At 40.4% G+C, this 13,031-nt stretch overlaps 2 protein-coding genes across 4 annotated transcripts in view; one reads left to right on the top strand and one right to left on the bottom strand.

Annotated features, from left to right (window-relative positions):
- The window catches only part of LOC145439206 (ran-binding protein 9-like), a 333,125-nt gene that overhangs the window by 284,246 nt on the left and 35,848 nt on the right, over positions 1 to 13,031 (bottom strand). The window lies entirely within an intron of this gene.
- Positions 1 to 13,031, top strand: part of LOC145439199 (sushi, von Willebrand factor type A, EGF and pentraxin domain-containing protein 1-like) — a 41,708-nt gene that overhangs the window by 20,127 nt on the left and 8,550 nt on the right. Inside the window, exons 11-19 of the mRNA XM_080316689.1 lie at positions 420 to 513; positions 876 to 961; positions 3,125 to 3,221; positions 3,286 to 3,450; positions 4,066 to 4,245; positions 4,688 to 4,852; positions 5,970 to 6,067; positions 9,037 to 9,345; positions 12,520 to 12,646. Coding sequence (XP_080172815.1) covers positions 420 to 513; positions 876 to 961; positions 3,125 to 3,221; positions 3,286 to 3,450; positions 4,066 to 4,245; positions 4,688 to 4,852; positions 5,970 to 6,067; positions 9,037 to 9,345; positions 12,520 to 12,646 — 1,321 coding nt within the window. The remainder of the gene's footprint in view (positions 1 to 419; positions 514 to 875; positions 962 to 3,124; positions 3,222 to 3,285; positions 3,451 to 4,065; positions 4,246 to 4,687; positions 4,853 to 5,969; positions 6,068 to 9,036; positions 9,346 to 12,519; positions 12,647 to 13,031) is intronic.

The raw sequence follows: 13,031 nt of genomic DNA, 5'->3' as shown, positions 1-13,031 counted from the left end.
ACCAAAACGAAGGGAGCATGGAAGTATGCCAACCTATATCATCGTTCGACCCGCTGTTTTATCGGCTTATAATGGTATTCAGCCGCCGAATCATCGTATTATTGCCAATTTCCCTGTTAGCGAATAAAAGGTGCAGCTATAGAACCCCTGTGATCCGTAATATAGTGTAATACACTATTATGTATGTATAATACACTGGTGAATGAAGTATTCAAATGAAAACTAAGAGCAAGGATTTTGAGGTATTTATGGATTAAGGAATTTTGATGCGGCCCGCGAGCGATCTGAAGTGTTGAATCCGGCCCGTGGCGTCAGTTGAGTTTGACACCCCTGATTTAATGGTTTTCAAGTAACTACGTGGATCATTATTCAGCAGCCTCACCGTCAATGTGCTGTAAAAACATTTCATCGAATTTCAGGCGGTTCTGCTATGCAATGGGAAGCAAGTGGCAACATTAGATTGCCGAGACGGTGGAGTTTGGTCGAATGAAATCCAACTAATATCATGTCCAGGTGAGGAATTTTAATACGGAATATTGTGTCTGTCAACATTGATATAAGGCGTGTCTTAACTTCACTTCATGACATGCCACAGGGATACTCCCCGAGAAAAGTGACCTGACACAATATTCTCGCACATAGTGATGCGGCAATTTGGCCATGCGCTTGACTATATATATATTATATATAGTCACGTACCGCGTACAATATACAATGTACTGTACAAACTTGCACTTAGCATTAGGGTCAATTAAGTATTATTCCTAATTGTCTCACGACCAATCGCTGTATTCCCGATATTCCACGACAGGGACTTATCGAAGCCTCATGCGTGAAATTCACAGATTTGTCTATAATATACTTTCGTTTTCTAGTTGAAAGATGCACGATTGAAAGATCTCTACTCCGACGGAACGTTGAAATCGTTGGGAGCGACCTTGCATTTGCTATCGGAGAGAAGGTATGCTATGCTGTATCGTAAGGCGATCTATATATGTATCGCGTCACAACATGGTTGGTCTTTTCCTACCCGTCTATATTCAATTCATGCTGGCTCAGTCTACGTCTACGTTTAGTCTATACCAGTGGTTCTCAACGTGGGCGATGTCGCCCCCCAGTGGGCGATTTGGCGGTCTAGGGGGGCGAAAATAACGAAGGGGGCGAAAACGGACGAATGGGGCAATAGGGGGCGAAATCAACAAAGGGGGCGATAGGCGGCGATGGCGCGTTAAAACGGCTATATTGGATTCGGGACCGTAACTACCGCACCCCAAACCCCCAATTGGGGGCGGGGGCCGAAATCGAAGGAAGCCCAAAATTATTTCGTGAAATAACATGAATGATAGAGTAATTTTTTAGAAATTCATGCGACTTTTTCAAATAATTTTCGCGCTGGGCGTGATTTAATATTTTTAATGTATCTTGATGTTGGGGTCCCCGTCACCCAACAAAAATACGCATGATTTATGGAAATGGGAGACTTTGGCGTCGGCCAATACTGCGCCACGACGCACCAAGACATATGAAGTTAGAGGCCATGTAACATGCGACTCCGAGAAGTGTGCCAGAACGATCAGCAGCGAGAAGACCTTGGCGGAAAAGGAATGCCCTTGTGCTGACCGAAAACTTCGATATATATGCATATATGTTTAATTGTCCATAGGCGCCTTAATGGCTGGCGTCGAATGTTCCTGTCCTGGCGACCTTAACCCTATAAGACAAATGCCATCCCGCAAGGAAAAACCAACCAACCAACGTTTTTTTCGGGGGGAGGGCTGACGAAGTGCTGTTTTTCGGTTCCCAATATTTGGGGGGCGATGATCGGTGTGGAGCTTCAAAAGGGGGCGATGAGTTGAAAAAGGTTGGGAACCACTGGTCTATACGTAGGCCTTTCAATTAGTACAACCATACACATCACAACAGATTTGAGCTTCATATTCAAGTCTAAGCTCCGTTAATATTATGTTCAAATCTGGTTACACCTTGCATCGGACGAAGAAGAATATGGAACTTTATGACCCTTAGCGAGTCAAGATCCAATTGTTATACTGTCAAAATCCAGTATGTCCAAGTCCTCCCATCTCAGTCAAAGAAATACTAATAATATAGGATTGCAGCGAATGGTTGACTTTCCATTTACTTCTAATCACAAATTCGCGGGTGCCAAATACCGCAGAGGTGGTACGGTAACGTATTACACGAGTAGGTCTTGTCTGTGTACTTTACACTGGTTGTTCTGCAGTGGTTATGTTCACGGACTTTTAATTTTAACTACTCATGTTACATATTCGATTTTAGTAGAAATTAATGTTTGAATAGATTTGCATCATAGTCATAAGTGATATTGCCAAAATATCTGGGCGATGTAGCCCCGTAACATGGTTACAGAGTATAAATTCCAAAATTCCACCTATTTGTGGCGTCATTAATCTTAGTGCGTTCATCGTGAAGTTACAACTTGCAACTTAGATATCATTCTCTGACACTATTATGCGACGCCTCTGTCCAAACTAATGTTTTTTATTGCCATAAAATATAGCTTTGACATTTCTTGTAATTCCTATCTCTATAGTGGAGTAGAAATTTAAAACATTGTTAGTACTTATATTTGAGTGTCATACTGTGTCAGCTAGCAGCATCAATCAGCATAGCAATCAGCAGAGTTACGTACGTTTCTTTTAAAGGATACCGAACAGCACAATCAAGTTAGTGGTCTTTAACAGAATTGTGCGAGCTTCGCCTTCCTGAAACTTCAATAGAAACGTATATATAGGCTATAGGCTATGTATATATATATGTTATCAAAAATACAGCATTAAGCGACGTTTCCCATATTGCATTTCAGTTGCATATATTTATCGTGATTAGACGTAGGGTTAATTACCGGTCCGCAATATTTGTTTTGAAGTTGTTTTAATGGTCTGCGACGTCAAAAAGGTTGAGAGCCACTGGTTTAGTCTATGGTAATAATATGAATATGTGTGGGTTCGATATATTCCACTGCTGGTCCGTCGTACGTAGTAACGATTGAGATATGATAGTTCTCCTCTGGGCGATTGCGACACAATCACGAAAAGGAGGATCTGGGAATATTTCCAACAATGATATGTGTCATTATCTGTAGGTGACACTAAGATGTTTCGGCCAGGATTTGGCAACCCTAGAATGTCGCAGAGATTCCGCGTGGTCGGAGGACTACACTGGGCTGACCTGTGAAGAAAGTAACCTCAAATTTTGGTAGTGTTGGGGTCGGCTGATTCATTAATGACAAACTTGTATGAATAGACAGATGCCCGGAAATTGAAGAGAACGATCAATTGACAGTGACTTATTTTGGTGATCGCGTGCTAGGCTCCATTGCCTTCGCGCAATGTAAAAATCGTAAACCGTCGGCGTGGCTGCGATGCTTCTCCGGCTCTAAATGGAACAAGCCTGTCCCCACCTGCGCAGGTACATTCGTGTTCTTACCGATTTTATGCAGTTGTTGATCAGTAACAAAGAGAATCTACTTTTCTCGAGTATGGGACTTCAGCTTGCTTTATGTACTTAGACTACGTACTCGAGTATTATCTTCATACGCTATACTTCTATACAAAAACAATTATAGAAGTAAAATAACTTACTTTATACTTTATTGTACCGGTATCCAAGGCTATGTCTATGTCTAGCCTCTAACACTTGAGTCGGAATTTCACTCATAAATTGACGCAGATCTATCGAAGCACTACTTTCTACTTGACAAAATGTAGGATTTAAAAAGTAAGTAGTTTGTTCGCAGAACGGTTAACGATTAAAACATATGCTCACTTGTGTAAGTGGCTACAGTATATTAATTACTAGAGTGTATTTCAACGTATAGTTCGTTACTGATGACCTCTGCATACAAACAGGTGACATTTCAAAGATCTTTTTCATCTTCTCATGTGGAGAGTCCATACATCCAATACATGCTACTGTATACTTTGGTTACTCAACAGGAAGTAACTTTGATGTAAACAGACAATCCACTCTGCGCTCTCAAAATTTCACATGATTCAGTGTCGTTGCCAATTCATGTTTACGCAGATGGATCTTGCTCATTGTCAGAAGCACCTCACCTTCAGGCCACCGATTCATCCGGATCTTCGGATATCACGAGCGGTGTCACGGTAACCTTTGGGTGCAAAAATTCCAAGATGTCTCTACGTGGAAACAGCCAAGCGACCTGTATGGATGGGGTGTGGGATAAGGAACTGCCTACTTGCGGTATGCTCAATTTCGGATCAAGCATTATATAGCACTCAAACGTGTATGTATATGTACTTCTCAGCAGTCTACTTCTCTTGTCTCCAAGACATAATAACAGGAACCAATGGTTATGCCGTGATAATGAGTTATACAAGATAGCCCTAACCGTAGCACAAACGTAAACTTAGCCAAAGTTATATCTATAACCCCATCCCGCTATTTTGAATCACTTTCACTCACTATTTTCAGTGTCTGTTTTAAATGCTTCACGATGTTGAAAAGCGCTATTGAAATGCCTTTCTATTTTGACACTCTCTATTTTTCCCGGATGCCTAGAAAACCCATGGAGATGTGTTCAAAAATGATTCAAACCTTGCTTTTATCGAATTTTTATTCCCTACGCGTCTATGTCACCTAAATTCTTGCAGGCGCAAATATAACACATCTATCAACGTTGCAGGATGCCCCGAATTTGGCAGTTTGCCAGATCACCTCAGCGTAGAAATGCGGAACGGTAGATCCGTAGCACAATTTCGATGCGACCAATGGCACGACATGGTCGGATCCTCTTATCTAAAGTGTCTCGATTCGGGAGAGTGGTCGAATCCGGTACCTACTTGTCAAGGTATAATATTTTTTGCTTACTAATCCTGGCTTGGCAGAAAGTAAAAGGGATGTGGAATCGGAGTTACACGCTCAGCAACCACGGGTAGCATGGAGGAGAAAAACGGGGGTGCTGCCTTACGAAAGTATTGAATCTCCGTCGTCAAAGCAACTCGATGGTGCAGGCGAAAAAGAACATCATCATCTCTCTCTCTCTCTCTTTCTCTCTTCCTCTCTCTCTCTCTCCTCTCTCTCTCTCTCTCTCTCTCTCTCTCTCTCTCTCTCTCTCAGAGTCACATGTCTGGCGTCGCAGGTGTGAAAGCACAGTCGGTTGGAGTCTGGGTTCGTTACAATGCACTTGACTATATTCAAACGATAATATAATCTGGTCAACTTACCCGCAAATGCCTCAGAAAGGCCTGGAACTATATGAAACACATAGCTGAATATAATGAGATTATGTGAGTAAATTTGCAGTGGTGTTCTAGTATTAACGGGAGTACAGTAGGGCGGAGCATGAGCATGGACCGGAACCGAATTGGATAGCCGGTCGGATTTTCTCATTTTTTCCGGAGCCGGTTCAGAGCCGGATGAGTACTTTTCTGATACGGCCGGAGCCGGCACAATACTTTTACTAAGAATATTACAGCCTTACATTCTTCCACCCTCGATCCAATAGGTAAGGTGAAACGTTCATGGAAATAAACCACATGCTAAGTCCAAGTTGGCATAATTACTTCGGATAAGGGTTGGGTTCGGTCTTTGAGTTTTAAATGTCCTGTTTGCATTGTTTCAATCAATATTCAATACCATCCTGTGTGAAGATAATTATCATCGGCGTTTTTTGGGCCGGATCACGATCATTTCTAGAATCCAGCCTTGGAGTCGGACCAGAGCTTATAAAAACAGGATCGGAGTAGGACCATAGAATTTGTCGATGCGCTCCGCACTATTGAGTATAGTAGCAGACGGAGTTGGTATCTTACGAATGTCTGGAGTTGGAGTTGACGCCGAAGCCAACACCCCACAGCCGTGGAAAATATATATATCGTGACTTACGCGTACGGCAGGCCTGAATCTATTGCGACTCTTCGTCGAACATCTATTTTGCAGCATTCCGCAATCTCCTTGTTTAACAGAAAGGGGGTGTGAGATCGACGCGTACCTACTATCGAGTGGGATAACGGTCAATAATCAACCTAGCGATGGAGTCGGGAAATTTCCTCGACGGGCGACGGTTAGTAACGACTCTGATTTGGTCATATTCCCCCCGACAGAAATAATCTTGAAATAATGCCGTGTGTTATTCAAGTACTATGTAGGGCAGATGTGGTACCGATGGATCAAAAATTGCAAAATGATCTCTGGCCGTCATATCTTCAGTCGAGAATAGCGGATATTTTGCTGTCTCAACACTTTGATACAAGCTCTAACTGTCGCGGAGATTTACATGGATATCCTACTTTTCACAAAATATTTATAAACGTTTAAAATTTGTTGCTCCAACGTATCATCGGTCCCGACCCGGTGGGTCCAATGGCACATGACCGTGGGACCTATGAGACATACGCTCAAAACTCAAAGTTTTCAACTTGTTTTGTTGTGTACTATAATCTAAGCTACAGCATATCAATGAATAATGTTTCGTCGCCACCTACAAGAATAAAATAGATTATATCAACTCAAATGTTGGGATAAAATCACGAGTTGATTTCCGCCGAAACTTACAAAATTATTGCCACATACATATTACCGGAAAGTCGACATTTATACTTTCGAATACCTCGTAATAGCGATAAAACACCGCAGTAGGCGTGTTTTGTTGCTAAGTGATTAGTTGGTCCAACTATTTTGCTTGATTTGGCTGTGGTACCATAGGTCCCCCACCCTGTAAATACTGTAGATCAATTGAAAACTCGAGGATGGTATTGATTCGAAAAATATATGCCATTATACCCTGATACAAGCCCTATAATTCACATCAAAGAATATTGCGGGTTTGTTAGTCTGGAAGGTGTTATAGGAAAATGTATATGTCTATCCAAATTTACTTTGCACCCCCTAAAACGTAAATCATTTGTCACAGACCCCATAACTCACGCAAGTCGAATTTTTTTGCATGTGAGGAAAGATTCTGTCGGCGTGCCATTGTAGAAAAAGTCGCGTACTGTAATCATGGGATTATAATAGAGAACTTTTCAAGTATTTTCGGTCACAGTGTCTCATCGGTACCACATCTCCCCTACGTACGTGATTGCAATTTCGTGATTATTTGCGGATTTGTCTGGTTTACAATCACTGTTTCTGATAATATAAACTCAAGCGAAAGTAGAAGATGAGTGCGCTGAATAGAATATATTCGAGGAAATGGCTTACTTTTCAGATGAGATCTATAGCACTTGATTTTTACATCTTTTATGTCATGCATACCCGGCGCTCTGTGGAAAACAATGCTGGCGTACTTATATGGTGAATGAATGAGTGAGTGCAATCTTGAAGTTAATATTGCTTGTCTGCTTCGCTCAAGAAATCCGTGGAATACACCGGAGAGTATTTATCGAATTATATTATAATTAATGAAATTTAAAAAAGTCCATAAGTCGTCATTTAACTCCATAAATTACAATAACCTAATTAATATGATTATCAGGTACAGAGGCAGAAGTGAACTGAAAATACTGATATATCTGGAACTTACGAATAAGGCTAGGCACAACGATTCGAATAGTGATAGTCGATTATTTTTTTTCGAGTAACGAATATACGCTTTTACGCAGTGAGCAATATTTGAATGTTTCAAGTCGTTATTGCTGTTACAACGTTATAATCAAAGGTGGTCAAAGTATAGCCAAGAAAACTACTTCAGAAGCAGTGACACTAAAATCTACGTGAGTAAGTAGTTGTGAGCAGGAGTAATAACTACATTTTCATGGGATATCATGGAAACTGAACCCTGCGAACGGCACGGAGAGCTGGACCCGTGCTGCTACATGGTACGAGGTACAAAGCCTCCACGCATAGGAATTCCACCGCATCATGGGATGCAAATGATATAGTTTTGCTTTGGAATAGTGGTTCTTGACTTTCGTTTAACCCAGAGCCCCATCTCAGATAATGCCATGTGTAATGGTGCTCCCCACTGTATTATAAGGCCCGCAGTTGGTGCGAAAAGTAATGCAGCGCTCTATCAGACACTGCATTAACGATTTGCGCGATTATTGTATGCAGAGCAAAATTATGGTGGAATGAACATTTTGGACTCTTCTTTAAATTGTGTGATAGGTAAATTATAGTTGGTACTCGGAGAAAACAGGTTTTAAATTTCACCGTCCCAGTATCTCTCTTCCTCTCTCCCTCTCTCTCGCTCAATATTTCTACTTCACAAACTGTAAATAGTAAGTAAGTAAATCACAAAATATTAATAAGTAAAAGTAGAAATAGCGAAACATTAGATCTAATTGACTAAGTAGGCCTACTAAAAGTAGAGTACTACGAAAAAGTAGAAGTACTTCGTTACTAACCTCTTCTAGTTATAATAGCCAGACGGTACTCTAATGCTCGACCCGAAGCTTAAAACTCGACTGGGATTACAATCACCAGGGTACTCGATTTTGACAAGCCCCAGCACGCACAATGTAATATCGACAATCAATCAATCAATCAGGTTTATTAATATTTTCATCGTTTCAAAACATCACAAGACTGCGATACAATGAAAAGATAGGAAGGTGTCGAAACAACTTGGAGTAGCCATTATGGTCATACACACCCAGCTTAGCCTAGGCGAAGTAAATAAGAGGCATGCACGCTGAATGAAAAGTAATGCAGAGAATATACACGCAAGTGACAAAATGAGGTGGCATGTGGCGGAGGGCGAGGTCGATGTAAGGTCGTGGTCCGGTAATCCTGAAGACTGGCTAGTATTGAAATTGCTTGTATTTCAACTTGAATGCGGACATGCTCGACGACTGTCGCATAGCCGGCGAGATGCTGTTCCACAATTGGGGTCCGGCATACTTGATAGAGCAATGCGTTTTCTTGTATTCAGTCCTGATCATATGGTAGTTGTTCTTCGATGACGCCCGTGTGCTGTACTTGTGCGCTTTTGTCTCCGGGATGAAGTAATCGTTAAATTTTGAGGGACATTGACCGCAATGGAACTGATTCATAAACTTGGCAATTTCTAGCTTTCTCATATCTTCTAAGGCAACGCTATTCTGCAACGGGAAGCCGATTAAAGACATCACGTGCGGCGAAAAATCGCGTTGGTCGGAGGATTACGGGCTCATCGAGTGTATGGATCCGAAACCTACCCCATCTGACGATCGTATGTCGAACACGAAACCAACCGATTCCAATAGGCCCAAATGCAATTGCCAATGCGGCGTTGCCGGCGACGTAGACGAGATATTGGATTCGACAATATTGGCCAGAGTGGTCGGTGGCGACGAGGCAGTACCGCATGCTTGGCCTTGGCAGGTCGCTGTGGTGGTTCAAGGTGACACTGCCGATGAAGTAAGTCTGGAATTATGAATTAGGTCGTCGAGCCAGACGCTTAGGAATCACCTATTACCTGTTCCCTATTTTATTCATTTTATTTATATTTTTCCATGTTCCTGTGTGTTGTTGTTGTTGTTGTTGTTGTTGTTGCTGTTTGTTTGTTTTTCCATGCTTATTTTATTGATCAATTAGTTAATCTAACGTTTAGAGGGTAACTACTTATGCGTAAGATGCTCCTTAATTGCCTGGGTGGTTCAACTATATTGACATGGGTTATAGGAAGCAGAGTTGGATCAATTGTAATTTGTAATTGAGCTGAATGTAATTAATTACATTTTTTCATGTAATTGTAATTGTAATTGAAGCATTTCTATTTTGTGTAATTGTAATTGTAATTTGATTAAAATTTTACTCAATTACAATCTCAATTATATTTTCATGGAAACCTGACAATCACAACATAAAATAATCATTTAATCAATCATTGATTCGTCGCACCAGTGAAAATCCGGTACGAACCAGGATGACGACGAGGAGCCTTAAGGCCTTAGTAAACAGTCACCACATGTATTAATTAGCATGTTTACATCGATGTTCTATGCGTGCTGCGTTATAACTATATAATTCAGTCACGCTAAACCGTTTCCCATACTTCAGTAGCAACAGAAAACTTTGTGAATTACAATATAGGCTAAACCAGTGGTTCTCAAACTGGGGGCGAGCCTCCTTGGGGGGCGTGAAAGCATCTAAACGGGGCGCGACGCTCCAGTGAACTGAAATATTTTCCGCGCTTGGCCCTATTCACCTCCGTTTTATGGTTATTGCTCGGTGTATAGTCTGAATTTCGTATTGGAGAATTCTCTCATCAACAGTCATAACCTTCCATACCATCAAACTACATGTAAGGATTGCTAACTTTCTGGTTTCATTGTGTGCTATGACGATAAGGGGAGCACGAAATATTCACCGTAATAGAGTGCGTCTAAAAAGTTAGAGAACCAGTGGGCTAAACTAAATCTTAATATTTCAAAAATAGATGAACAGCAAATAAACTCTTCTGAAACCTGTACTGAACCATTTCCTACACCACGGTCAAAGTTTTTTTTTAATCTCTGACCAGTACCGAGGCTTGTTGCAACAATAGAAAAAAAATTCACGTTTCCAACCAAGGCTTCATCAAACTTGATCACACATTTGTAGAGATGTTATCCCAATATTACCTCCAATCTTGGCCAAATTTACTGGGGCTAGAAACTTTTCGCACCCTAATGTTTATCAAATGCAATCTAACAGTTTCCGAGCAAGTGAAAATGTAAATGCGAACCAAAATATTGTAATTCTTAGTTATCAGGAGGTTCTTTCCTTTTACATTTATTTTAATTTTACGCACGTTATCGGTATCATCCTTATCTCTGACACGTGACCAATTACATTACATTATCCTGACTCTGCTCTGAGTAGCCTAATTGTTTGATTACATTTCATTGACTGTCCTGTAGCCTAGTCGCTGTTAGTCGCTCAAATCTTTGGTTCTTAACAGTCGCTTGAAACATTTTTCTGTGCTTGCAGTTTTCAGTACACAGGATTAGGAATAGTTCGAATACGATTTTGTTTTTTTAATTAAAGGGTGTTCTACATATCAGCAATGAAACATGAATAGCTTGAGATTGTTGCTTATTACGTCGCTACGGTTGTCAAAGAACACCTCTTTACAGAATCAATTACCTGTGTAAAAGTAATTGTAATTGTAATTAAAATTGTAATTAATTACATGTTTAACAGTAATTGTAATTGCAATTTGATATTTTTAGCATTGAGTAATTGTAATTGTAATGTAATTGAAACATGCAAGGAAGTAATTGTAATTGTAATTGTAATTGGATTAAAATATTGTAATTGATCCAACTCTGATAGGAAGATATATATTATTGTACTTGATGTTTTGAGGCATAGTCTATACACTGACTCATGATATACAATATACATACTCACCATCTGTGCATAGGGGAGATGTGGTACCGATGGATCAAAAATTGCAAAATGATCTCTGGCCCTCAAATCTTCAGCCGAGAATAGCAGATCTTTTGCTGTCTCAACACTTCGATATAAGCTCTACCTATCGCGGAAATTTACATGAATATCCGCCTTTTCAAAAAATATTTACGAACGTTTAACATTGTTGCTCGAACGTGTCATCGGTCCCCACCCGGTGGGTCCAAAGGCACACGACCATGGGACCTATGAGACATGCGCTCAAAAACTCAAATTTGTTAACTTGTTTTGTTGTGTGCTATAAGCTAAGCTACAGCAGGCCAATGAAGAATGTTTCGTCGCGACCTTCAAGAATAAAATAGATTGTATCAACTCAAATGTTGGCCTAAAATCATATTTTGATTTATGCCTAAACTTACAAAATTAATGCCACATACATATTACCGGAAAATCGACATTTTGACTTTCAAATACCTCGTAATAGCGATAAAACACCACATGTATCTATGATTTACAGCCTATATGTATGTAGGCGAGTTTCTGTTAAGTGATTATTTGGTCCATCTATTTTGCTTGATTTGGCTATTGTACCATAGGTCCCCCACCCCATAAATATCGTATTTGACTTGAAAATAGTCCACTCGAGGATGGAATTGATTCAAAAAATGTGTGCCATTATATACTCTGATACAAGCCCATATACTTCGCATCAAAAATTATGGCGGGTTTGTTAGTCTGAACCAGGGATATCTAGAACTATAGTTCTAGATACCCCTGGTCTGAACGGCAATATAGATCCAAATATACTTTACACCCCCTAAAACGTAAATCATTCGTCACAGACCCCACAACTTACGCAGGTCGAATTATTTTGCATGTGAGGAAAGATTCTGTCAGCATGTAATTGTAGACAAATTCACGGAGTGTAATCACGGAATTGTCACGGAGAATTTTTCAAGTATTTTCGGTCCCAGTGATCCATTGGTACCACATCTCCCCTATATCATGAGTGCATGATGTGCGTATGCCGTTGGACAAGGAATTTGCAGATATAGCCTTTTGAGGCGAACGTCCCGTATATACCAGGCTTATCAGTTTAATTGTATGTCACATTTTGCCGAATTGCATTTTTGTTATGTATGATATTGATTTTCACGGTCGATAATAAAAATTCTCTCCCCCTCTCTCTGTCATCAGACGATTAAAAACGTGCAAGGTGGCGGCACACTGATATCGCAAAACTGGATTCTGACGGCCGCTCACATTTTCGAGTATGAAAAAAGGCGGAATAAGTGTTGGCAGCCGCGTTTCGTCTTTGGACTAGGTTTGGCTAAACTACTGATAAATAACCTGGGGATAGATGCGCAATACGTCAGAGTTGGACAAATATATATGGTTAGGGTTGCATTTAAAAGAAACGGCGTTTTAAAACGCTTTGTTTAAAACAGAGTTTTAAAAGCAAGCCTTTGAAAAAAATTTGAGTTTGTTAAGTGGTAAAATTATGCCATAATTGTGTAAATACTTTACAAAACACATGTTGTATGATCCTACGGACAATTACCACCCGATATAGCCGACGTATATCGATATGGGATGGTTGCAACCCTCAAAATAGTCGGTTCAACAGCAATAAATAGTACTTACATTTCGTGAAGGGAGCCATTTTACCCAATATTTTCAATTGTCAATGTCAATCCACTATGACGACG

The sequence above is a fragment of the Botryllus schlosseri genome, chromosome 5 (assembly GCF_051294905.1).
Source record: "Botryllus schlosseri isolate E-star chromosome 5, Bs_hap1, whole genome shotgun sequence".
NCBI lineage: Eukaryota > Metazoa > Chordata > Ascidiacea > Stolidobranchia > Styelidae > Botryllus > Botryllus schlosseri.
The sequence above is the reverse complement of the archived record's forward strand: the minus strand, read 5'-3'. Positions and strand labels throughout refer to the sequence as shown.